Below are 27,999 nucleotides of genomic sequence, written 5' to 3'. Positions count from 1 at the left end.
CCCCCTTGATTCCTGGGCTCAGGCAGAAAGGGGGCCTAGGATTGGAGTCTATCTAGTATACTTTGTCATAAAGAAATTCCACTTTCTGACAGTGCAGTAGTGCAGCCAGTGCTCTATTTTGCCAGTCCTGGGCCCCACAAATTCTGATGGCAGTTATGTTTGGTGAGAATATGGGGTTAACCCTGCGCTCACCTTCTAATGATAGGGTGTAGATCAGTGTTTTTCAACCAGTGTGCCGTGGCACACTAGTGTGCCTTGAGCTGTTCTCAAGTGTGCCCCCACATCTAGAGATGCCCAAACCCATTTACAGCCACCACCAGTTCAAATGCTATTTACTGGTCTCTTATTTTCATGTAAAGGGCCAATGTATTTTATTTTTGTTACCTGTGGGGATCAGTGTGATTGTTTTTAATGTGGGGGCCAACAGGTTTGTTTTTTTCCTGTGGTGGCCAATGTGTTTTGCCCTGTGGGGATCTTAGGTTGTGCCTTGGCAATTTTAAAGTCCTTTTTAGTGTGCCACAAGGTAAAAAGGTTGAAAATCACTGGTGTAGATGATGTATAACTGCAGTGTGCAGATGATAGCAGCAAAGTTTGAGCGCGAGGGGCAGGTGTGCTGTGAGGTGTACAGATAGCTGCCCTCTTGTAGAGGGATGCCGCCCCCAAAAACACAGTGTACACAAAAAGGAGAAAACCAGTAGGTGCCTTCTGTACACTTAAAACAATTTATTAACAAATATCACAAAAAAAACATAAAAAACATAGATCAATAGACCATAAAACAATGATCATGCATGCATGCACAAAACCACAATTGTTTTAAAAAGCCATTTAAATGCAAATGCAAAAGGTTGTAAATAATAGTTACCAGTTCCTGTTTGGTCAAATTGGGCATTGAGATTGGGCAGATGTTCCCAACAGATCACACGCAATGATGGTGTGAATGATACTTTGAAAGAGTCCTTTCCAGCTAAATTTATAACATAGGTCCTTTCATCACTGCTGGAAATGTAGTAGTTACTTGTTAGTAGGACATGTCAGTTTTTTAATTATCAACGCTAACTCCTGTAGTCCATCTGACCTACAGATTGCTTAGTGTGTGCGCTGGGTAACAGTACCTTTACGGCGTTTCCACACTTTTTGCCGGCCAGTGGATCGGGCTGCAGCCGGGTTGTGCGGTACTCCAGTGGGTATGGAGCAGGTGATCGCAGCTCTTAGATGCGCCGCTGTCAGGCACACAGACCACCGTGTGTGTGGCGGCTGCCGGATGACGTCCTTTGCCGGCTATGTGTATCAGCAGAGGGGACCAGGTTGCCGCGGGTGGGATTAAGCCAAATGGCAGATAGTTCTTCTTGGTCCAGTGCCGTCAGTGTACTCCGCCGGTCCTCAACTGTCAACACTCCTGGGTAACTCCTCACAAGACGCGTTTTGCTGCGCTCAGGCGGCTTTGTCAATTTTAGGAAATCTCAACGCCCCATTTCGGTCTGACGCGTCACCCGGGAGCGATAAGAGGCCGGAGCGATGTGCGCTTGACTTCTCCGGGATGGAGAGGAGACTTAGCTGTATGTTGGTGTAGAGTAGTGGGGTTGTCTTCCAACGCGTTTCAGCCGTTCACCGGCCTTTTTCAAGGTGAAAAAGGCCGGTGAATGGCCAAAACGCGTTGGAGGCATCCACACTACTCTACACCAACATACACATCGCTCCGGCCTCTTGTCTCTCCCGGGTGACACGTCAGACCGAAACCCGGAAGTGACTGTGGGGTCGTGGTAGCGGTGTGAGGACACAGCCGGCGTACTGCTACCCGTGCAGACGCAGAAGCGGCTATCCACACCACGAGGACAGACGGCGTGGGACCTTCAGGAGCCTAAGATCTATTGGGACCAGCAGGTAGGGGTATAGTGCACCACCAGGGGTTTATGGGACGCCAGCCCCTGGTGCCATTCATACGCCTTACCTCACCAATTGACTTTTCTGCCCTATCCCTCAGCCCACTCCTCCTCAAACCCCTACTGTGATAAAATCCTCTGTGTATTGCCCAACCACAGAGTGCCACCACACACCACCCGATTTCATCTGCAGGTTTTGGTACCAGTTGACAGCAGACACAGCCTTTGCTGGTGAGAGCTGTTCACACTGAACTCTGTTTCCATCCACAGAATACCTGCATCCATTTCATTGTATTTACAATATGTCACTTTTGCACCAATAAATAAATAATTCTTTATCCCTAAAACATTGACTTCCATTTATTATCTGCACACCGCAGGTATACATCATCTGCACACTGCAGTTATACATCATCTACACACTAAGATTAGAAGGTGAGCGCAGGGTTAACCCCATATTCTCATGTACGTTTATGAGTGTAAGGACACACTCAAACTCAGCAGCCCCTTCGCACATTTAGGTATCTTAGCGCAGACACAACAATATCTATCTCCAGTTATGTTTGGTGGTTAAGTACTTTTGCAATGCACCGTTTTATCTAATTATCAATCTGCAAATATTTCAAGTATTCAGTTCAGTTGGATTTTCTCTGAACTTCCATAGCATTGTCCTTGTCTGGGGGTACGCACCAGCTATTATTAAGCTGAAACATATGCCTGCAGTGAAGCCAAACCCACAGTACTTGCTTGAGTATTCATATTAATATACCTGAAAGGAAAATCAATCATTATGTTGTTAATATTACCAAAACATTTACAGATGGTCAGGTGTTGGGTGTGGATCATAGGGTCGATAGTAATTATGTTGAGAGTGTCTAGGTGGACCCCAAAGGTCAACATGCATAAGGCCGACATAGTAAAAAGGTTGACATATACAAAAGGTTGACACATGAAAAAGCCAACATGGGGTTTTCATTTTTTTCTTGGCATCCACGTAAACACGTGAGCATGTGGACCCCCAATTAGTGTACCACGTCCACTAACTGTACCACGTCCACTCACAATGCTACAGCTGCGATCGGCACACCTTACCGTTTCCAATACGAGCCCATGTGGGTGGTAAGTTATGAAAAAGACCAAAAATGTAAAAAATCTTTGTAAAAAACTCATGTTGACAGTTGCCATGTCCACCATTTGCTTGTGTTGACCCTTTGTCTTTGTTGCCATTGTGCATGTTGACCATATGGTGTTGACGTATTGACTTTCGACCTAGACACTGTGGTCTATCATCCAGATCCTGGCTGACTTACAGACAAATTGAAGGAAAGAGATTGTGAGGTAGGTAAAGGAAGAGGGTAGAAAGATGGATGGATGAGAAGGGGGCATGTTTAAAGGCATAGTGCATAATGTCTGCACAGGGAAATGTGAAGATGTGAGGTGGTGGAAGGCAATCAGGAGAAGGAAAAAAGGGTTAGGGTCAAGGGAACCTCATTCTCCTGGAACCCTGTCCTTTCATATGGTGCCCTGTCCCCAGACACAAATAGTCTCTCTTCCCTGGGATCCTGTCCCTTGACACTTACTCTGCGCTCACATCCCTACCACATTCCTGGAATCCTAATCTCTTTCCTCTGGAACCCCTCACTTGTAACCTTGTCCCCTGAATTTTGTGTCCTAGGAACCACTTCATGTCCCCTGACACACTCCCAAACCCTGTGGCCCTATGGGGATTTGGTCTCCTAACAATCTCCCCTCTCACATGCTATTCCCCCCTCCCATTGGCATTACATATGATAACACTTTTTTTGTTCAAAATAAAAACAAATTAAACATCACATTTTTTAAAGTTTTTCATTTTTATGATATATTTATTCATTAACATTGAAAAACACTGATTTTTTTTGCATGTGAAAATAAAAACTCCCAGAAAGAATAAACACCAAAATCTCCAAAATATAAACACTGGAAATTGGAAACACTACTTATATCATACTGCAGTAAGTTCTCTATCAGTGTCTTTGTTGCCGTGTACCTATAAGGCCTCTGCATTATTTATTTTCTCAGCAATAGCTTCCTACAAGATTGGTTTACAACATATAATTTTTACATATAGTCATAATTCTCCAACAATCTTTTCTGCCATCCTTAAGCCTTACAAATGAATTGCTCCAAATGTAGCTCACTTAATGCACTCTATATCATAATTCAAGTCTTAGCTCCATTGTTTTGTTTGCAAGACTCCTAGGGGGGGGGGGGGGGGGGGTGTTACTAAGATTGGAGTCCTACTTCTCATGGGATGTTGCTATGGGCAATCAGGGCCGGCGCCACCACTAGGCAAATCTAGGCATTTGCCTAGGGCGCTGGCCACTGGAGGGCGGCATTTTGCCCCCCGTGCCGCGGGGGTACCTGTCCTGCGGCGCTGTGTATTTAAAGCTGGCGGCGGAGGCAGCGGGGGGTCCCTGCAGTCAATAAGAAATAACGAGCCAATCAGCGTGCGCCGTGCGGCCAGTGTTTTCACAACAGAAGCGCTTCCGCATAGCCCGGCGGATAGCGCTCGTTGACTGCAGGGACCCCTATCTGCCACCGCCGCCAGCTTTAAATACACAGCGCCGGAGGAGAGGTACCCCCCCCCTCCCCCGGCACCGGGGCGCCCCCACCCCGACTCCCCTGGGGCGCTCCGGTGCCTTGCACCGGCCCTGTGGGCAATCAGATACTATCTACAGTATTATCTTCTAGAACAGGGATGGGGAACCTTTGACCCTCCAGCTGTTGTTGAACTACACATCCCAGCATGACCTGCAACAGATTTAGCATTGCAAAACTGTTGCAGGACATGCTGGGATGTGTAGTTCAACAACAGCTGGGGGCCGAAGGTTCCCCATTACTGTTCTAGAAGGTACTAAATAAGTAGATTCTGATTGGTTGCCCGTAGCAACATCCCATGTGAAATACATCTTCCATTTTTAGTAAATTCCCCCTAGCATTTGTGACCATAAATTTTATATTCAATTTTCACACTCTGTATCTTTCGGCACATATCATGTCTACACTTATTACTTTCAATGCTGCCTACATTTTCTTCACTAAGCCCTGTTCTCTTTTGTGCAGATTATTATCTTCATCCCCTTCCCAGTTCCTAGTTCTAAATCTCCTCCAGCCTTTTCCCCAGCACAGCTGCACCCTTCCTGACTGAGCTGCAGCTGTCACTATTACAGTCTAAAGCTTTGAGAAACGATCCCAGCTCTCTAAAGGGGCATACATGTGGTGCGATATGAACTACCGGTATGGACTATATAGTCCATATAAGTAGAAAACATAGTACATATCGCACCATGTGTATACAGTTTGCGATGCGCACCCGCACGGGGTCAGTATGGCAAGTATAGACTGTGCAGGCAGCTCACTTCTGACTAGAAAGTGTACAATCTATAGTACAGTATAGTCCAAATTGTCCGTAGTCAAAATTGTACATAGTCAAAATTGCACAGTGTGTATTGTAAATATTGGTGGTTCTGGCCTCTGGAGAGTTCAAGGAAATCACATAGTTAAAATTGTCCATAGCTAAAATCGCACCATGTGTAAGCACTTTAACACCAAAAACCTTTTTTCCTACTTCAACTTCTCAGTTAGTATGCGAGGACCTTCTGTCTTTGTAATATACACTGATGTGCATCACAACAGCTGGGACCTGACCATCGCCACTAGCAATATACTGGAACCACAATATGATGAGCCTCTAAGTCAGGCATATTCAAACTGTAGCCCTCCAGCTGTTGTGAAACTGCACATCCCAGCATGCCTTGCATTAGTTTTAGCATTCCCTAATAGCAAAACTGTGACAAGGCATGATGGGACTGGAGCTGGAGGGACATAATTTGGACATGCTTGCTCTAAGTTCATATATAAACTGCCGCCTAATGTCCCTGCCTTCCACCTGATGCCCACAGCAGCCTAATGCGTAAATGCACACAGGATAGTAACATCAGATGAGAGAGCACCAGGGCATTTCTTACGGCTGAATACAGCATGTTGAAGTCAATGAAAAGTGTCAGAAATGAAAACATCTGTCAATGTCAACCTCATAAAATCCTAGAAGCACCGGTGCTCTTCATGCCACTTGCCTGCTTCCTACCTGGGCACAGTAAGTGAAGCCACGGTACATTGCAGATTGTTACACATCCCAAGATAACATTGAAACAGTTTATTACAATATTGTAATTAAAACATGTTGAATAACAATTTCAAACTTGGCAATGTATGTACGGTGCAGTGTGTTGCATTGCTGGGGAAATAGGTGTATCAGATAGGATAGTCCACCAGCAATTGATGGATCGGTTATGGATTGAAGGGGTAGGCTAAGTATCACCTGACATCCTACCTAGGAGATCTCTACCCTGCTCTTCCCTGCTGCTACCAATCCTCCCACATTGTGAGGTGTTTTATTTTTCTACCCCTTAAAGAATTCTGCGTTGTTATGGCCTTGCAATGGTGTTAGAACGCAGGGTATTCAATGCCACAGTAATGGAACCATTATATCAGTGGTCAGGGAACTCGGTCCTCATTACCCCACGCAGTGTATGTTTTGCAGGTCTCCTCACAGAATCACAAGTGAAATAATTAACTCCACCTGTGGACCTTATAAAATGTGTCTGTGAGTAATTAGTACACCTGTGCACCTGCTGGGTTACCAGCAAAACATGCACTGTGTGGGGTATTGAGGACAGAGTTCCCGAACCACTGCATTATATATATCAGGAAGGCCTCAGCCATACTTGCCTACCTGACCCTCTCCATGAAGGAGAAAATGCTCTGTTCCTGGACTTCCCTGGTAATGTATGATTGCCATCACCTGTGGTGAGCTAGGTAATTGATAAGAAAGGTATTTCACCACAGGTGATGGCAATCCTACATTACCAGGGAAGTCTAGGAACAGATCATTTTCTCCCCGAGGGCGGGATGCTATATAGCAGAAATGCGGTAAAAACCCAGTTTTCGGGGTTTCTACCGCATTTCTATATGCTATATGCCCCCTCCGCAGTGTCAGCGCTGCGGAGGGAATCGCCAGCTAAAGCTGGCGAATCCCTGCAGAAGCCTATGGGCTTCTTACCGCAGCGCTGTTTGAGGGATCCGTCACGGATCCCTCCCAGCGTGCCCTGCGGCCGGCGCCGGGGTCTGCGCATGCGCAGATGGACTCCCGGGTCACAGACCCGGAAGTCCAGCGCCGGCACCGCATCGCAAGGGACAGCTCTTACCGCAAGAGCTGTCCCTTGCATGAATAACGGCATATGTTATAGCATATGCCGTTATTAATAATGCGGTAGCCGGCGAAGGGGGCCGCGGATGTTACAACATCCCGCCCCGAAGGAGAGGGTCAGGTAGGCAAGTATAATACACATGCACTGTTGTGATTTGCAGTCAATAACATCCGGTACCTCCCAACATGATCCTCTCCAGGAGGGACACAATGCTCTGTTTCAGGACTTCTCTCTTAATTTAGGATATCCATCACCTGTGGTGAAACACATTTCTTCTCAATTAAAGGAAAGTCCAGAAATAAAGCATTATGTCCCTCCTGGAGAGGGTCAAGTTTGGAGGCATGCGATAAGTGATTTAATTTTAAATAGTAGAATAGGCTTATTTAAACCATTACAGTGTATAAGTAAATGTGTTGCTATGTCACAGCATTAAGGGACTCCTAAGTCCTGATAAATGGTGCCACACTGGGGAGTGACTACAATACAGAGCCCACCTGAAGAACTTTATACCCATAACATTATAGAAAAGTCATTTCTGATGGCAGTTGCATACTGCAAAGCATATTCTGGTGGTTAGCATATACATATACATTCATTTGATTGCAGCTAGGAAAGCGCACCACTCCCAGATGCTCACCTGCTCTTGCAGTAACAGGCGTGAAGTGAATGGTAATGCTATTCCGATATCACATGAGAATGATTAAGCTCAAAACATTCCAATTAGTGTTTTTGGTACTTAAATGCTCCATTGCAGTGGTTCTCAAACTCGGTCCTCGGGAACCCACACTGTTCACGTTTTCCAGGTCACCTAATACTGACACATTTTAAAAGATGCACAGGTGGAGCTAATTCTGTGAGGAGACCTGCAAACCATGCACTGTGTGGGGTCCCGAGGACCGACTTTTAGAACCTGTGCTCTTCCCCTTCACTTCAGGTTAATGTGTTACAACAGACCCTGATTTTTAATTATTTTCAAAATGACTGAGAACTAGTTACCAGCCTGTTGAAACTACAGAACATAATAATAATAATATTAATATCAGTGCCGGCGGTTATGCATACCCAGAGTAATACTTCAATTGCTCCTATGGCGCCATCTAGTGCGGTGAGCAAAACATATGATACCCCCCATAGAGGTGAGGCGCAGTGTTAGACTTATTATATAGGATGTTGTCTTCATTTTATGTATATTCTGTATGTTACTATTAGTATGCTATGGAAATGAGCCATAAGGCAAGGTTGGGACATCATTAGCATACAAGTATTGCTTGACTTTGAGGGGTATGGGTCATAAGGTCGACATACATTAGGCCGACCATTAAAGTTCGTCAGGGCTTAGGTCAACACATGAAATAGATCGACGTGGCTAAAGTCGAGAGGGTTGAAAGGTCGACATGAGTTTTTCACGCTTTTTTGTCCCGTAAGTCGACATGGACACCATATCAGTGTACCGTGTTCCCTTCGCATGGCTCGCTGTCCTTGCCATGCATTGTGCACACTATTATATTCTCCCTCCATGCCCTAGTTGATGGTAGAGCATGAAATACAGCCCATGGGCGCAAGTCAACTCAAAAAAAAAACTCATGTCGACCTTCCCATTGTTGACCTAATGCTTGTATAGACCTTCCATCCCTATTGGCCTTCAGTGGTGCCTTCATAGTGTCGACCTAGCGACCATATCCCACATTAAGAATGCATAAGGCAAATGCTATTGTTAGGACTTAGATCTAAAATATAATAAACAAACAAAAAAAAAACACCCACACAATTAGATTGAAGCTGTATCAGGTGTTATCTGGGGTCTATGATACAGGGAAATTGCAGTGCAATAATGTGAGCTGCTCAACATTTCTAAAATAGGTCCATGCTATAATGGTGCCGTTGTTGCATCATGTAGCTATAGGACAGCTGGCTATACAGAGTAGCGTTATCAGTGTGGCCCACAACACAGATTACATCATGTCCATCACTTTGGAGCCCCATGTACTGTATGCGGGGGCCGGAGGTTGCTGCAATATCAGCACTATCAAACAAAAAGCAGTTCATGGTAAGTGGACAATGGACATCAATGAAGTTAGGCTGCAGCCTGAGGCACCATTTTTCATTTTGAAGCCTCTTTTGTTTTTGTTTTTTTCCATTTCACTTTATTATCAACCACCAGGTATGACAGACAGAGGATTATAAAGTATACATTTAATTTAGGGTATTAAGTCAAAATGCCTGCAGTAGTGTCACCTATAAATATAACCCTGTATTTGATGAACACAAACAAAAGCATTGTTAGATTTCATAATTTCCATACTTTTCAAGACTACTTAGTATTTCCACAAGGCTTGCGTACCGATTGTTACATGGGCACATATCTGGAAATAGTGGTTCATACGCACAAGGGGATCCTCAATTGAAGGGCCAGCTGTTGTCTATAGCCCCTGTATGCACTCCGCTCTTCATATGTAGAACAGGCAAGCAGGGCATGCTGTAATATTTAGTTCTACAAAAGCTGGAGTAATGGAAGAATTCTAAATGTTCTTCAGTGAAACTAATGTAACAGCATAGGCAAGATCTTTCCACCAAGGTTAGTATTTGATTTATTGGCTGCTCTAATTGGGGATAAATGTGAAAAGACTGACAAGCACAATAAGGAAAGAGTCACATGTCACACTGACTTTGTTTTATTGGCTATAGAGCTGTGATCATGGTGCGGGGAGGAGGAGGGACTGGGGGAGAGTACAGCATTGCAGTGGGTCAGGCTTCCCCCTGTGCGATGTTAACTCTTTCACACACAAGGCTCAACCTATCCCCTAACTAGCAGGGACATCTTCTGGTTCCACAGCCGGCAACGAGTGGGTTAATTGCCCTACTGGCCGAGTCCAAGGAACATTAGGCAGGCGTTATTAGAAAACCTTACTTTACTTTCAATTTCCCATATTGCTAGCTGTGCAGGGCAGGAATTCGGAATACCAGAGAGACTAAACGAAAACAGGGTTGACATCCTATTATTGGAACAGACTCAACTGCTGTAATTCTACCTAAAGCAGAGTAAAGTCTTGACTGCAGATTATTAGGACATGATGATCAGACAGCGCTAAGTATCTATATCAGAGATTTCCTGGATGAAAGTCATCAGAGATGGATGAGTTCATGAGAAATTGTTAACCCTTTTGTTGCTGGAGCCCTCTGTAGCATGTTGAGGACACTTTAGTCATTCAAACCACAAATTCCTTAGTAGAGCAGATAAAATGAACCCTGCAGATGCCACATGCATTCACGCATTGCTAGGCACGCTTCTCAGAAGAGGAGCTTTGGGGTGATGCACACGAAGGAAGTGTCTTATTGTTCTCTTCACTCTTAAGAGACGTCATTCTGCTCGCTGAGAGGATAACAAGTCTTTCTCTCTCTTTCAGAGAATGCTGTCAGAATGATTTCAGATGTCCCTTGCCGGTTTAAGGTTTTGCAGCTGGCGTGTGGTGTAGAATCAGGGAAGGGAGAGGCAGTCCTTGTTTTATGAGAGAGGAACAGAGACAGGGAGATGTATGGGAGGATTTGAATCCAAAATCCAAGGTCAAGATTGCTAGAGGATGACAAAAATAAAAAAATGAAAAAAATATATATCCTTTTTATACAGTTTAGGAATTAGACTTTCTCATTACTAGGAATGATCTTACCTGTTCTTTCTCTCCAGGTTCCTCAGGAGAAGGCTCTGTCTCACAGTACACCACTGCCTTGGTGACCAGCATATCTGGGTGTTGCAACTTTGCTTCCTTTATAGCCATGGCTAGAGCCTAAAGTACAAGGGGGTATGGATAAGTGAAAGACAACATTAGATCAGTAGCAGACATGACATTGTGTAGGTACGATGGCAAATCGCTTTTAAAATTGACTTTCAAAGCACTTCACGACCAGAGCCCAAGGTACTTGAAGCAGACTCTGATTCCTTACTGCCCATCTCGATGACTGCACTCTGAAGATGATGGACTATTATTTGTACCTAGAATCTGCCTGAACTCATCTGGGGTTAGAGCGTTCAGCTTTGTGGCTCCGACTTTGGAACTCTTTCCCCCACAGATCAAGACCCTCAATATTTGTTCTCCCAAGCATTTCACTAATATCATACATTGTAATATATACATTGTTTTTGTGCTGTAAAGGAAAATGTAGATCACTTTGGGAGAAAATTACTAAAATGGGAACTACACATCCCATCAGTTTCATGGCCAAATAGTAAAACTGGTTGTAATGTTATTTTAAGCGTTTTGACTTTAAACATGCTTAACAGACATTTAAAGTTATAAAGCCAACCTACAGTACGTTAAAATTAAGGGGGGGAAAGGCTGATGCAAAATAGCTCTCAATGATCCTGTACTCATCGTATAGACAAGAAAACAGTATCGGAGCATTTATGGTGAGGATTAGTGCAACAGGAAGAGTGCCTAATATATTATGAAGAGAGTAATATACTATGTCAGTGGTTTCCAAACTGTGCGCCATGGCTCCCTGGGGTGCCGCGCCCGGTGGCTCTAACATGGAGCCTGACATCCACATGTCTTTTCTTTCCCCTGCGGTGTGAGCGGGCCAGCCAATAAGCGGAGACGGTCAGCGCCGCCCCAATCTGCAGCACTGTCCACACAGGACTCAGCTGTCGGCGCTCATCCTGTACTGTGCCGCCAGGACCCTCAGATGGCACAGAGCATTACTGGGAGTGGGGCAGGTCCGTCACCAGTACTAACCAACTGTTGCAAAGGGAGGTGGAATCCCTGATGCTGCACTCAGCTGTCCTGTCTGTATATAGACGTGTGTGTGTGTATATATATATATATATATATATATATATATATATATATATATATATATATATATTATTTCACAGTTCCCCAAGGAACAAACAGAGCGGCACTCCACAAGTATAATATCATTAATTTAATATAGTTAAAGGTGATACATTACGGCAGCCAAATTTATAGGTGTAGTATAGGTGACACCTACCTGCACGGACACCTTTCTTTTCAGCTAGCCATCACTCTGAGGAAATGGCCGACCTGGCCATGAAACGTTGATAATTTTGGCTGCCGTAATGTATCACCTTTAACCATGTTAAATTAATGATATTATACCTGTGGAGTGCTCCTCTGTTTGTTCCTTGGGGAACTGTGGACTGTATCAATATTGTGAAGTAACCCCAGAAGCTGACCAATTCGTGTCAGAGTGCCAAGCTTGCCTACTCTGTGTGTAGATGTGTGTGTGTGTATATATATGTGTGTATATATATATATATATATATATATACATAAATATATACACACACGTGTGTGTGTGTGTGTATGTATATATATATATTGTATATATATATATGTGTATATGTCTACATGAGTAATTCATGTGTCGACACATATAGGACAGCACACCTTTTATATATGCAGATTTATTTAAAAAAATAATCGGCAATACATAGCATGACAGCTGCATCATATATGTTTCAAAAAGAACATGGGGAATAATTTAGTCACCCATCTTTATAAGGCTTCCAGGGAATATGTCACAGTTGACGATACCGTTTTGGTGGGCTTCCCACCTTCCTCATTAGAGTGGCAGTTGGTGTAACCTCCCAACCATCCTTTTTGCAAACAAGTTATCTTATAATAAGTATTTTTTTCCTGATCTAAATACTAATCCTAATATTTTGACCCAACTACACTTATAAAAGGACAGTTCGGTAATTATTTTGGCTTAAGCGTGCCTTTAAAAAATCTTGGAGACCCAAAGGGTGCCTTGAACTGAAAAAGTTTGGGAACCACTGTACTATGTTATACTGTGTTACACTATGGACCGTATTCAGGTCTGTTCATATGGACCCCTTCGTTCGCAAGGGGTCAGATGTTTTACGTCTGCACATGCGCACGGTCATTTCTGTGCATGCGCAGACGCAGGGTGCGTGCGCCCACAACCGGTGGCGTGGCGACCCATTAGCATATGGGAACGCCTAGCGTTTCATGGGCGTTTCCATGAGAATGTTGGCCATTCTCATGCTAATTGGCCAATGACGCGGGTGCAGTGGGCAGGCAGCTGACATCACCGGATGTCAGCTGCCTGCCCACTTCCCTCATAATGTGAACATAGATGTAAAGTTGCTCTGAGCAACCTTACATATGCACTCACGTTCCACTGCATTCGATGGTCAGAGATGTGGGTGTTCCCCTGCAGGCTGCGAATGGTGGGCCGGCATACTACCATTCGCAAGGTGGGATCTGGTTGACTCGCAAGGATGCGAATTGGCATCCGAAGCAATCAACCAGAATAACCCCCTATGTGCATTGTGAAGTGACATTGTAGCATTACCTGTTCTTGATCCACATCTTCATCCCCAGTAATAACTATCCTCTTCTCTATCCTGGTCTCAGAGAATCCACCTTTCACTGTCTGCACATGGACAGTAGGTGAAGTGGTGTTGAAATTGGAGGAATAAGTGATGGAAAAGTAGAGGGGAAAGGCAAGTAAAATATAAATTGCAGGAACAATTTCACATAAAACAGATATAGATAACGCAATTGCTGATATAAAGTACCAGTGCACTATTCTGCATGACTCTCAGGATCTCAGGAAGGTTATTATTTAGTATTCTGTACAACTGCACTCTTATAGTGTTCCGTTGTCAAAGCATAATGTCTTACTAATGTGCATCAAACCTGGCAGAAAAGTGTTCCTGAAATGACATTAGCATCTGCTGTCAGGGAATATTAAAACCTCTGAACCTAATTCAAAACCCTCTCAGTCAGTTAAAATCATAAGCCCCATACACACTAACTGATCTCTGCCGATGCCGATTTTGGAAAGAGCGGGGACCCAGCTGGGAGGCAGCGACGTCGGCATATGCGGGGTTAATGCTGCAGCATGGCCCTCGTTAACGAGGTCCTCCCTTGTCTGTACATCCTCAAAACCAAATGCAGATTGACAATATACCAACATATACACACCACGACAATCTAAATACCGACAACATCAAAATACCGACAAGTAAAACACAGACACGGAGGAAACACTGACACAACCGCAATGCTGACAGCATAGGCAAATGCGGGATGCACAGAAACCCCCCTCCTCTTGACAAATGCTTTAAATTATGACAATAGCACTGGTATATAATATGATCAATAGATCTGCCACCACATCAGTGAAAGGGCAAAAAGCAGAGCTATTGCACATGCCCTGTGGGAGCAGCTTCTTCTATCAAGTTTGCTGTGTGTTTTTGTGTATCTGAGCCCTCAAACATTGCAATAGACCAGAGACTAGCTGCCAAGAGGAAGAGACAGGAGCCTTAACATAAGGTGGGAGAATGCGAGCTTAGAAAGTACAGCACTGGTTCTATTATGTTTATTATGGCATGGTTAACCTTTTCCTGACCACTAATCTTATTTAAATGTTTGAAACAGCTTATATATAGAGTAAACTATCTGTGTTGTTAAGCATTTATAAACTCCTTCTATTCCAGTGGGCCTAGAGGGATAACAAATTAGTGTGCTGAGCGCAGCAAGGCACCATGCCTGAAGCACGCTACACTAATACGGTGTCCATGTCGACATTATACAGTCGGTATTATGTAAGAGTCAGGATATTGATCATAGGTATTTACACCCTGCTGGTATAACAGTGTCGGTCAAGTAATTGTTGGTACAGGTTGAGTATCCCTTATCCAAAATGCTCGGGACCAGAAGCATTTTGGATAACAGATTATTATATTTCAATGAGGACAGGACCCATGTGTGAACATTAAATGCATTTATGTAGTATGAACACATCAACACATGAAAAACACAGAAATATATTTTATTTCTGCATGAAACAAGGTTTCCGTACTATTTCAGGCACTGAATTTGAATGCCAAGCAATCATTTTGTTGCACATATTTATCATGTGTCAAGTAGTACATACCATGTTTCCAGTAGTGCCAGTTACAGATGTTCCTAGTAGTGCCAGTTACATACCATGTCCCCAGTAGTGCCAGTCACATATCATGTCCCCAGTAGTGCCAGTTACATATCCTGTCCCCAGTAGTGCCAGTTATAGATGTCCACAGTAGTGCCAGTTACATAGAATGTCCCCACTGTTGCCAGTCACATAGCATGTCCCCACTGGTGCCAGTCACATATCATGTCCCCAGTAGTGCCAGTCACATATCATGTCCCCAGTAGTGCCAGTCACATATCATATCCCCAGTAGTGCCAGTTACATATCATATCCCCAGTAGTGCCAGTTATAGATGTCCAGAGTAGTGCCAGTTACATAGCATGTCCCCACTGGTTCAAGTTACATAGCATGTCCCCACTAGTGCCAGGTACTGATGTCCCCAGTAGTGTCAGCAACATAGCATGTCCCCAGTAGTGCCAGTTACATAGCATGTCCCCACTGCTGCCAGTTACAGATGTCCCCAGTAGTACTTTTAGCAAAAAAATGACATTCTGGAAACTGGTTTTTGAAATAATTTGGATTACAGATTTTTGTATAAGGGATACTCAACATGTAATTCAGTTGTAGTAAATCATACTGAACCCATACAGGGAGTGTGGGGGCATGCACACCCTGCACCAATTATTCATACATCATATTACAGAATGGTAAAGATACATTACATAGTAAAACAAATGTTGGCATAAGTGAAAATTAAAAACCAGAAGCTGACTTGATCTGCAGCCACATTGTCATTTCTTTTGCCTTCTGTTTCAACTGATCTTTTTAACGTACAATATGAAAAATTCATTGAAACCTTGCGTTATATCCTAAATAAAAAATGGATTGACTAGTTCCTTTTCATAGTATAATGACGAAAACATCCTCACCTTGGTCACATGAGTAGTTGTGGAGGATGACAATGTTTCTGATGTGGCTGCATGGGTGATATTTGCAGTGTAGGAAACCTGAAGATAAAGTAGAATATTTAAAAAAAAAAAACCTGTCGGGCATATGCTAAATGTAATTGAAACACTTTAGAAGAACAGATGGGTCTATTTTAAAACTCACGTGTTGGGTGCGAGAGACATCCGCTTGTAGCGGCTGTGTGCTCTCACCAGATGATGCTGCATGTGCCGCCTCCTCACCTACCGTGCATGGCGCGATCTCCTCAGCCTGCAACACAGCACAACAATGACTGCAGTTGGCATATTTACAGCATACTTTATATCATATGGGAACGCCTCGATTATAGGTGACTCCAACATGTAGGAGCCATTTTTAATCATGTACTTTTAGGGCATTTCCTGCTGTGCAGAAGGTCATGGATAAGGTCATTTTGAATAAGAAATGCCTACCTTACACTTTGTAGTATTCGCTTATACATATTTCCTGCACACAGGGCTTGATTAAGATGTGGTTGGGGTGTACACCGCTGCTGCTGCTGACATGGAAACAGCAGTGATACACAGATATGGTAATGCAGCAGGAGCCGTGGTGTAAGTAGATGACTCCTGATTGTATTTTTACACCAGTCTGAGGACGCAGTATCGGATCTCTTGCAACTTCCTTGGCCAGCTGAGTGAATCAGGAGGTCGTGCAAGCCAGCCACCGCAGCTTATTCCAGGCCAGGAAATCTTCATTAGAAGATGGAGACCCTGGCCTCAGCACTCCCACAAAACAGAGGTTACAAGCCTCCATTTTGGGAAAGGACTACAAGTGTTCAAACCCTGGGAGTGAACGACTTTGGTGACTTTCACACTCGCCAAGCAATTTGCTAAAGGAAAGGAGGACCGGGGGAGGCAGCATGGGAATGCCCAGCTTTTATTGGGAGTCCCTATAAAAAGTTGAGCGTTCCCCTACCAACTTAGGCGTGGCAATGCCTGCAAGCCCCAAATCCCCATGAAACCACTGGGCATTCCCCTGGGAATGCAGGTGGGCGTGTGCCTGCTCAGAGCGGGCGGCTAACGTCACATGCTATCAGCGCCCGCCCCCTTTTCGGAACTCTCTGATTGAAATAAAAGTCAGCTCGGTACTTATATGTTAGTTGGGCGCCCACTATAGTTAGTATGCTCATACCCCCACTATTCATGTCGGCATGGAGTTGATTTTATATAGTGTGGCGAGCGCAGCGAGCCACCGAGCCTGAAGCATGGCGAGTGGACGCGTAAAACTAAGCAAATAGCTTAGTGGGCGCCCAAGTAAAATATAAGTACCGTCAGCTCTGACTGACTTTTATTATTGAAGGGGAGAAAAATCATTCAATGTGGGCGACCATCAAATGAGTTCTCTCCCCTTCGGCCGCATATGAGGGGATGTGTTCTTGTAGCGGATGGCACTTACCTACTTGCTAGGCAGAGGATATACACCGCCTAGTGAGCGGGGCTGAATCAGGCCCATGGTTTTTCCATTAGAGAAGAAAATGTGCTTTGCAATCCAGTTTAAATTAGGCCTATGGAGCAGATTGTTTACATCTATAGTAAAAATAAGTAAATAAATAAAACAAATATAAAACAAAATATTTGAAAATGACCATCTGCTGCCAATTTACTGCACAAAACATTAAAATAGTAAGAATGTTTCATTTTTGGAAAAAAAAAAGTAATGGTGTGTACACACGGTGAGATGTGCCTTGAGATGCTATCCCGATATGATCAGATCGGATCGGATCGCAAGGCACATCCGATTTGCATACAATCTTGACTATATAGTGCAGATCTGCACTATATAGTCAAGGCAGCCAAGACTTTCTGACTTGCGATACGTGAACGCGCATCGGGATCGGATCAGGATCGCAAGGGTTAAAACCCTTGCGATCTGCATATGATGGCGATCCGATGTTTACTATATCGCCACATCGGAAGGCAAATTGTACCGTGTGTACACACTATAATGCCCCTTTCCCACTGCAGGTCTTAAACGGTATATTGCCGTTTTTTTCCCCTTTTCTGAGAAAGTCGGCTCCTGATTGGCTGCCAGGCGGCCAATAGAATCATTCTGAGGAGAGGCGGGGAAAGATGAATATCTCTGCGTCTCTCCAGTGTCCGAGCGGGTACCAGCCGGGAGAAGCGCGACTTGAAGAGAAGATGCCGGGATCGTCGCCAGAGGACCAGGTGAGTAGGATTTCCTTCCACAGGTACACCTTTGGATTACTACGGATCCTGGACCCCGGACTCTTCAGCCCTGGAGCACCAAACTCTTCAGCCCTGGAGCCCCAGACCCCGGATCCAGGGACCTACCTACGGGCTCAAGATAGGTAAGTATCAGTGTGTTTGTGTAATGTATGTATTAAACTTTTATTTTTCTGGCTTGTCAGTGTGTTTATGTAACTATTTCTTGCACTGTAGAACTACAAGTGCCAGCGGGCCCTTTAATGCCCCGCATGCTGGGACTTGTGGTTCTCCAAGTCCCAGCATGCGGGGGAGGCTTGCTGGGACTCATAATTCCACGGTATAATACAATCGTTTTTAATCTATTTTTTTACACAAAGATCATCTCGATGCCCAGGGGCATTGAGGACAGCACCAGGCTTCAGCCTGGTCAGGTAAGTCCTGGAGGGGGGGACCCCTTTATTGGGGGGGTCCCCACTCCCCCAGGACCCCTGGCCAGGCTGACTGGTCGGTAGGGTTAATGCTTTGGCCGCAGGACGTTATATAATAAGTGTCCCCCGGCTGTGGCATTACCCTGCCGGCTGGTTGTGCCTGGGGCTGGTTCTTAAAATACGGGGGACCCCTACTCATTTTGTCCCCCGTATTTTGGGAACCAGCTGCGGCCCTTGAGCCTGGGGCTGGTTCTAAAAAATCAGCGAAGCCCTATTTGTCGGGTTTCCTAATTTTTTAATACCAGCCCCGGCTCTTTCAGCCTGGTGCTGGTTACGGCAGTGGGGGGGCCTCCACGCCGGTTTTTTTTAATCCCCCCCCCCCCATATTTTTTATGGGTTAAACAGGTTTTTAAACGGCAGTGTGAATGTGCCAAAAACGGCTTTTAAACAGTAATTTACCGTTTAAAAGCTGCAGTGGGAAAGGGTCTTTGAGGCTCTTGCCGTTCAAAAACCTGTTTAAAAATAACGGGTAATGACCCATTTCAGCAGTGGGAAAGCAGCATAAGACTATCTCTTTACTAAGCCGGGGTTGTAAATAAAAAAAATTAAAAACAGTGAATTTTCTTGTTATTTGTTGTGCAGTTTGTATACTGTGGAATACAAGAAAAAATACACAAAGCCAAATATAGCAGCCTCCGAGATCAGTGGCTGTGGGGGATGTCAGATGAACTCTGAGAATTTTCTAAAGGGGCAATCGTTTACAAGGCACGATTTTGCCCTGTACATGATTGCCCCTTTAAAAAACGTTTGTTCAGCATCCCGCACAGCCACTGATCTCGGAGGCTATTACATTTGGCTAGGCAGAGGATAAAGGTCTCAAACCACAGTTTGTAGCACTTACTGGGATACAAACTGTTCCAGATATGATATACAGGGGCAGATGTATTAAGCTTTAACAAGAGATAAAAGCAAGGGTGATAAGGAGAGATAAATGCCCAGCCAATCACCTGCTAACTGCCATGTTACAGGCTGTGTTTGAAAAAAGTCAGTAAGGAGCTGATTGGCTGGACGTTTATCTCTCCTTATCACCCATTTATCTCTTGTTAAGGCTTAATACATCTGCCCCATTGTTTGCTATATGGCAAACTGCTGCTGAGCAGCCAGTATACAGACGGCTCACAAGAAACACACGCTACAAAATGACACAAGCTCTGATGAGCCCGGCTAGTAAATGACTTCCAATTATGACTATGGTGGCTAAAGGGAGAATGACGATTTATGTTAGTTTGAATTGGGTGAAAAATATCTGTTTTATTAGGGTCACTTTTATACACTGTTCTGGCATTTGTGCCTGTTAACTTTAAAACAGTTTTCCCCTTTTGCCAATGGCCAGGGATACCAGTAAGGACCCAACACTAATCAGTAATAAACAGGTACTCTCTAGGTAAGGGGGCCTGACATATTAGGACCAGCCCATAGGGAAAATCCCTGGTGGGCTCTGCTGCTAGAGGGCACACTCTCTCTTTTAGGGTTCTGGTCACAGGCTGTGCACTTGAATTATACATGGTTACTCTATTAGAGGATCAGTTACCTGATAGAGCAAAACCGCTGATGAACATGGGTGTTTGGTTTGCTTCTATAAAAACTAAACCAGTAAAAATCCCTGTACTGGAGAACTTCACAAAGTGTGGTGAGATGCACAAAAGGCCTGATTCACTCGGGCGGCAAAGTACCAGTATTCAGTTATATTGCACAAGCTCCAGACCTATACTGCACATGTGGTCATCTGCAGACAAAGGGAGTTTTGGGGGGAGTAAGGAGGCCAGGATCCCCATCAGAGATGTCCTAACCTCTTTGTTGGATATGTGATGGCCATGGGTCATGCAGCTGACCAATTGTGTCTATTTAATTCAGATACTTCCTGATGAATTACCATATTAGTGCTTCCATGTAAGCCGCAGCGATAGTACCCCAACCACATCTGAACCAGGCCAAACCATGTTACTTGTATATACTGAACAGCAGGATACTATCGTATGATAGCATGAGTGCTGAAGATCCTTCCACTTACAGAATCATTTAAGGGTTATACATTATACATAGATTACTGACATGTTAGCTAATGAAAAATATTTAAATGCATGTTATATTTTCTACTTGGTAAGCTAGAATATGTATTTTCTTTCATATATATACTGTATTACTAGTTGTGTATCCTGAAAAGTTGTTACCTGAGTGGCTTCCGCTGTAGTGATCTGTATTTGCGTGATGTTTTCACCATCCGTCCTGCTCGCTGTACTCACGCTAGTGGTGACCTCTTTCTGCACTGTCTTCAGCTGTGACTGTAATAATGGAAGATGGTTACCAGAAATACAGCTTAGAGGTGACTTGGTGTGCCATATACACATAATACATGGAAAACACTTTGCGAGCACATACACATTTAAAGGACACGTGTACTATCTATGCCTATTGAAAACATGCACAGGATGAGTACAGTACCATGATGACAAAAATGCAATGTACATTCACATGCGAGAAATAATCCTGATGTCATGGGACAGACACATGACATCATATACAGTAATCGCCACACACAATGGATGCTGCTATCATGCATTTTGGAAGTAACATATGACCGTGACATGCAGTGTGAGGTCGCAAACTATGAATACTATACACACAAACACAACAGTGGATAAAACATATGCAGATGTCCCTATATACAGCATATATACATAAATGTAATTGACGATATCATGCATTTTCCAGCACATTCAATGCAGTGATAGCACAGATAATATATTCACTGGTCAGAATTACAACATGGATATTGTACGTGTGGCTACTCATTCCCATGCTGTAACTGTGTACCTCCGTTGTCTCTACCTCCGTTGTCTCCTCCTCCAGCTTGTCATGATCATGTGCATCCTGGGGAGCCATTGCAGGATTATTTTCAGGTGTACCCCCAGCCCCATCACCCTGGTCTCTGTGCAGCTCGGGTAGGCTGCGGGTGAAGTCTTCGAAGCCAACGTTGGAGTGGTAATCTCCAATGACAGTGAAGTCCACCTCTGCTTCAAGGCTGGATGTAGAGCTGACTGTTATGCTTGAGCACTTCCTCTCAATGCTCAGCTGGTTTTCTTTTAGAAGCCCTGCACTTTGTTCCTCCTCGCCTGCTGTTCGTCCTTCCTCTGCTTCCCTGCTGCTCACTCTCTAAGAGAATTCAAAAAGCCATGATAGGAAAAAGTCGTAGTGAGACACATGTGAAAGAGGTGGATGGCATGATGAGTTCAGATGGATTTGTGACTTTGACCTTCCAAAACAATTTGGTATGATATTTCATACACAGGGCTAGCAGCGAGGACAATGCACCATATTTGTTTTAGTGTAGGCAACAAATCTGGCCAGCGCATATCCAACTACAACAAAACATCTACTGGTTTTATTGGACGGTGGCCAACATGAGTATCTTTTCCACTACAGTGACATCTGATGCCTTGTCCACCAAAGAGTAAAGACTGGTTTTAGCCTACAGTAAAAGATGATCATCAGGGCCACCATGTGCCTCCTAGGTCATGTGAGGATCATAAAGCATCATCTATACAGTCTGTATTTGGAATCCTACACTTAGTAGACACATACTAATGTATCCCATTATGGAGTTGATTGTTTTATATGCATGTTTTATTTACGTATAAATATGTACAGTGATGATTGTAGTGTAGTCATGGCAATTGGATAGATCGTGTTGTAGTTTTACACAGAAATAGGCTGCTCTACATCCCACCAAGTCAGTAAACGGCATTGTGCGAACAGAATCAGGGCAGGATATGGCCCTGACCTGAAACAGGACAATTCCAGATTTCCTATAACCCTGGTCCGGCAGAGAGACATCTTTGAGGGCAGATGGGATGTCCCTTTCCTCCCAGGATGTTGGTTCGAGAGGTTGACTCTAGAGTAGGAAAGAAGGGTTAGAGTAAAAGATTCCCAAGGGGCAGACAGCAAGACCTGCAGCACGATGCATGAGACTGATGCTGTGCAGTACAGCATCAAAGCGAGGCCAGAGTGGACCCAGATTCACTAAGCTGTATTAAATGAATGCCAAAGTTCCACATTGGACAGTGTATTCTGTTCTTTTGTCCACAGATGGGCAGGAAAGGGAAGGAAAGAATGGGAAGACAAGGGAAAAGAGGGTGAAATAAGGCAGGGAATGAAAGGAAATTTATAAGAGAAATGAATAAAGATAATAAAGGGAATGACAAGTTGACTAGACAATCATGTAATTCTCCATGTGGATCAGGTTGGCCATTGTGCCACTGAGGCTTTTAAAGCATAGTACATACTATTCCCAGGCTTAATCCAGCCCAGTGAATCAGTGTCCAGATGTGCAGCACAAAAGCAAGAAATCAGCAGCCTCAGTGCAGTGAGTAGGGAGGAGGTGGGATGGAGATTAGTAACCCCTTCATTTCCAGGAGCAAAACACAAGGCTTTTCAATCCACTCATGTATTTAACATGGGGTATGAACTGCAGGATACCTGCCAAACATGGATGTTCCCAGACGAATAAGAAATAGCTGTAGGAGCCAATGAATCACTGTAATGTCACTGAATGCGCCTGATTCCTGGAGAGGGGGAGATGTATTTTAGTGGTGCTACCAGTTTAATTAGAAGAGGATGGGGTTTTACCTCTCCGTTTAGCCCGCCTCCAGCTCTCCCTCCCGTCTCCTCTTTTGCTTCCATGCGTTTCGGGCTGATATTTGGGGACGGGGTATTTTAAGCCAGTTGGAACTCCAGCGTGAAGCAGATGGTGGGAGAGGATTGGCACAGACAGGCAGACAGATCCCATTATGACACCATGCCCCTCCGTATACACATACAGTGGCCTGGCATGCTAGCCAAGCCACAACACGCCATTGATAAGCAGATTTGGTGCCATTTTCCCTCCCCCCCCTTTACAAACATGCTGCTCAGGCCTGGGCACAGTTACCGCCACATCTGTGAGTGTTATTTCACAGCCAGAATCTGGAGAGGACAGGTCCCCGGGAGTGTCAGTTGCGGATTCAGCAGGACTGATATTTCCTTCTTGGTAAAGGGAAGAATGATGTCCTGGATTCGGTTGGAGAAGAATTCGTTCAGTCTGATTATTATCTGCTGCTACCTCTTGATGACCACGCTCCCTAGGAATGGTCACTGGTAATGGTATAATTGTTGGTAGCATAAAATGAAGTACTGGTGGACCCCAATCTTCCAATGGTAAATCGTCTGTGCCTCTTTCAGCTGTCATTTGTACACTTGAAGACAGTTGCTCACTTGGCAGTCTAGTAGCTCCAACCTCTTCATTACTGTCTCTGCTTGTTACTTGCTCTTCTTCCATCATTTCCTCAATGTGGTCATCTGGCATCAGAATATCAGTTGTGACATATTCTCGTAAAATTTTCTTTGCTGTTTTATCCTGCTGGTTTTCGTTTTTTCTGTCATTAAAAATAATAGTATGCGATAACTCATGTCTTTGATGGGATGATGCAGTGATGTCCATATCCTCTGGGTTTTCTGCTTTCATCAGCTGTTGGTACCCAGAACTCTCACACCATATTAAAGGCTTCTGATGCTCATCCCACTGGACCTCATTGTGCCACTCACCTTCTGTATCATCAGCACTGTCTTCAGCTTCGTCTTCTTCTTCACACACAATGACTCGCCTGCTCTCCCCAAACTCTACAAAGCTTTTGCTAATGTCATGGGATCTTTCTGATGACTCAAATGCCACTACTCCTCTCCCTGTCCTCTTCATGGAGTGTTCTTCTCCACTTATTCCTGTTGGATCAGATGCTTTTCCCTTGCCCCGGATCTGGCCTTGTTTTACGTTCTCCAACTTGATTGCCCATTCTCGGTTGTCCTCGGCAGGTGCACCATCTGGTGCTGTCCTTGCTCTACTTTCCACTTTATCATATTCACTCGTCACCATCACCAGGCGTTCCTCCCTTTGTGTTAACCTGATTCTTCTCTCTGTTCCTTTTTTCACTGCCACTGCTTTCTCACTCCCTCTCTCTTCTGTTGGGTCCACAGTTTCTCTTTCCTCTGTATCACTTTGAAGCTGGTCTTTTTGGAGGTGATCTTCCTTTGTGGGGCAGAAATCATGTCCAGAAATTTGGACAGTCTGGTGTTTTGGCACTTCTTCAAATGATTCATAAGAGTTTTCGGCTGTTCTTTCTATAAAAACCCAATGCTCCATGCCCTGCATGGTAACCAGAGCAAGACGGATTAGCAGCTGATGTACAGTGAGAGTAAGAATGGTCATTATATTAAATATCTTGTCTGAAATGGAGATGCTTTGAAAGCAAGATCTGTATACACTGTATGCTAATTACACTGCACAGAGATTGTTTCTTATCCTATTATCTAAGTGTATCAAGACAATGCTTATGATATACCCTCTGCATAAGTCTCTATAAATGTATAATAGATATAAAGCACAATAAAGATATAGATTATTTAAGTATTAATAGCAGACACCCTGCACTGATACTTAATGACAACACGTCTCTCTGTCCAACAGGGTCTTATATACAAACAAATGATAAACACGCCATAAAATAAAAATGTTAATAGAATTTGGGAGGAATTCATTCATGAGATAAAGAACAACCAACTATGGTTTATTGAGGTTGAAGCACTGGTGGATATGGGAAAGAAATACAATTGCAATATTTGTGTCCTAAATGCTCCCATCCACTAGCCCGAAGTATCGCATGTGATATCTCACCAACTTACCCGGCAACTACTGAGAGGCTGGACCACATACAATACATGTGTTGTTTTTTTTTGTATACGTTGTATCGTGTGCGATCCCAGTCATGGCTGCAGAATACGATAAATATTCATGGCAGCCATGACAATCTGTGACTCCCAACCGTGGAGCATGAGTACACGCCTCGGATTGGAGTCGTAGGAAAACGCATGCAATATGGCCATTTTCATCCGATCCCTCGTTTCAGAAGCTTGAAATCAGCAAATGTGGCCATATCACAATAGTGGGATGGAGCCTTTAGACATCCTGGGTGACATTCTATGGGATGAGATAAATGCGCGTTTTTTTTATCGCACCACTTCGCACTTTTTCAAATCGCAAGATTGGCCCGTTTTTCGCATATTTAATGAGATGCGAAAAACGGGCCAAATAGTGCGAATAGGTGCGAGGTGGTGCGATGTCTTTAGTCCTGAAAATGTGCGATTTTCATGTCTGAAAATCGCACGTTTGCAGGAAAGCGCAAATAAATAAGAAAAAAACAAGCGCGGGGTCCACCGCCAGAGCATAACCAGCCCCGGGCTCATTGGGCCGGTGCTGGTGACATAAAATCAGGGTCCCCGACAAATAGGGGTCACCTTGATTTAATGAAACCAGCACCAGGCTCAAGGTCCGGCGCTGGTTCCCAAAATACGGGGGACAAAATGACTAGGGGTCCCCCGTATTTTAAGAACCAGCACCGGACCCAACCAGCCAGCAGGGTAATGCCACAGCCGGGGGACACTTATTATATAAGGTCCCGCGGCCAAAGCATTATCCCCGTGGCTGGTCAGCATGGGCAGGGGTCCTGGGGAAGTGGGGACCCCCCCAATGAAGGGGTCCCCCCCCTCCAGGACTTACCAGCCCATGCTGAAAGTCCGGGGCTGTCCCCGATGCCCCTGGGCGGTGGGCATCGGGCTGATGGATTGTGTAAAAAAAAGAAGATAAACTATTGTTTTCTACTGGCGAACTATGAGTCCCAGCAAGCCTACCCCGCATGCTGGGACTTGGAGAACCACAAGTCCCAGCATGCGGGGCATTAAAGGGCCCGCTGGCACTTGTAGTTCTACAGTACAAAAAATAGTTAATAAAACACACTGACACCCTGAAAAATAAAAGTTTAATACATACACAGCCCACACACACTGATACTTACCTACCTTAAGCCCGTAGGTCAGTCCCTGGGTCCGGGCTCCAGGGCAGAAGAGTCCGGTTCCGGGGCCTTGGTCCTGGTTCCGGGGCTTGTCCTGGGGTTCCGGGGCTGGTCCGGGGTCCAGGATCCGATGAAGTCCACAGGGGTACCTGAGGAAGGAAATCCTATTTACCTGGTCCCCGGCGACGACATCGGCATCCTCTCCGGCAGACGTGCTGCTCCCGGCTGCTGTGGTACCCGCTCTCGGACTGAAGAGGCGCAGAGATGTTCATCTTCCGCGCCTCTTCTCAGAATGATTCCATTGGCCGGCTAGCGGCCAATCAGGAGCCGAGAAAGTCGGCTCCTGATTGGCCGCTAGGCGGCCAATAGAATCATCCGGAGGAAAGGCGCGGAAGATAAAAATCTCTTCGCCTCTTCAGTCCGAGAGCGGGTACCACAGCAGCCGGGAGCAGTGCGTCTGCCGGAGAGGATGCCGATGTCGTCGCCGGGGACCAGGTGAGTAGGATTTCCTTCCTCAGGTACCCCTGTGGACTTCATCGGATCCTGGACCCCGGACCAGCCCCGGAACCCCAGGACAAGCCCCGGAACCAGGACCAAGGCCCCGGAACCGGACTCTTCTGCCCTGGAGCCCCGGAGCCCGGGACCGACCTACGGGCTCAAGGTAGGTAAGTATCAGTGTGTGTGGGCTGTGTATGTATTAAACTTTTATTTTTCAGGGTGTCAGTGTGTTTTATTTAACTATGTTTTGTACTGTAGAACTACAAGTGCCAGCGGGCCCTTTAATGCCCCGCATGCTGGGACTTGTGGTTCTCCAAGTCCCAGCATGCGGGGTAGGCTTGCTGGGATTCATAGTTCGCCAGTAGAAAACAATAGTTTATCTTCTTTTTTTTACACAATCCATCAGCCCGATGCCCACCGCCCAGGGGCATCGGGGACAGCCCCGGACTTTCAGCATGGGCTGGTAAGTCCTGGAGGGGGGACCCCTTCATTGGGGGGGTCCCCACTTCCCCAGGACCCCTGCCCATGCTGACCAGCCACGGGGATAATGCTTTGGCCGCGGGACCTTATATAATAAGTGTCCCCCGGCTGTGGCATTACCCTGCTGGCTGGTTGGGTCCGGTGCTGGTTCTTAAAATACGGGGGACCCCTAGTCATTTTGTCCCCCGTATTTTGGGAACCAGCGCCGGACCTTGAGCCTGGTGCTGGTTTCATTAAATCAAGGGGACTCCTATTTGTCGGGGACCCTGATTTTATGTCACCAGCACCGGCTCAATGAGCCCGGGGCTGGTTATGCTCTGGCGGGGGACCCCGCGCTCGTTTTTTTTTTTATTTTAACTGTTTATTTATTTATTTTCACCAGAAACCTGCACAGAACATTGTGATCTGTGCAGGTTTCTGGCTAATTCGCCCATCAGAACCTGGTCTGATTTTTGGGCGAATTATAGTCA

At 45.0% G+C, this 27,999-nt stretch overlaps 1 protein-coding gene across 13 annotated transcripts in view; it reads right to left on the bottom strand.

The window, feature by feature from the left end:
* Nucleotides 1-4,143: 4,143 nt before the first annotated feature.
* The window catches only part of EPB41L1 (erythrocyte membrane protein band 4.1 like 1), a 134,730-nt gene continuing 110,874 nt past the window's right edge, over nucleotides 4,144-27,999 (bottom strand). For 9 of the 13 annotated variants that reach the window (XM_083147759.1, XM_083147758.1, XM_083147763.1 and 6 more), the window contains 9 exons: nucleotides 23,602-24,849; nucleotides 22,456-22,566; nucleotides 21,489-21,827; nucleotides 20,846-20,956; nucleotides 16,145-16,249; nucleotides 15,964-16,041; nucleotides 13,469-13,549; nucleotides 10,801-10,917; nucleotides 4,144-10,706 (listed from right to left, as the gene is read on the bottom strand). In XM_083147759.1, coding sequence (XP_083003885.1) covers nucleotides 10,698-10,706; nucleotides 10,801-10,917; nucleotides 13,469-13,549; nucleotides 15,964-16,041; nucleotides 16,145-16,249; nucleotides 20,846-20,956; nucleotides 21,489-21,827; nucleotides 22,456-22,566; nucleotides 23,602-24,849 — 2,199 coding nt within the window. In that variant the 3' untranslated portion in view covers nucleotides 4,144-10,697. The other 4 variants (XM_083147757.1, XM_083147767.1, XM_083147766.1 and 1 more) reach the window with 4 other exon arrangements.

The sequence above is a fragment of the Crinia signifera genome, chromosome 6 (genome assembly GCF_055691185.1).
Source record: "Crinia signifera chromosome 6, ASM5569118v1, whole genome shotgun sequence".
NCBI lineage: Eukaryota > Metazoa > Chordata > Amphibia > Anura > Myobatrachidae > Crinia > Crinia signifera.
The sequence above is the reverse complement of the archived record's forward strand: the minus strand, read 5'-3'. Positions and strand labels throughout refer to the sequence as shown.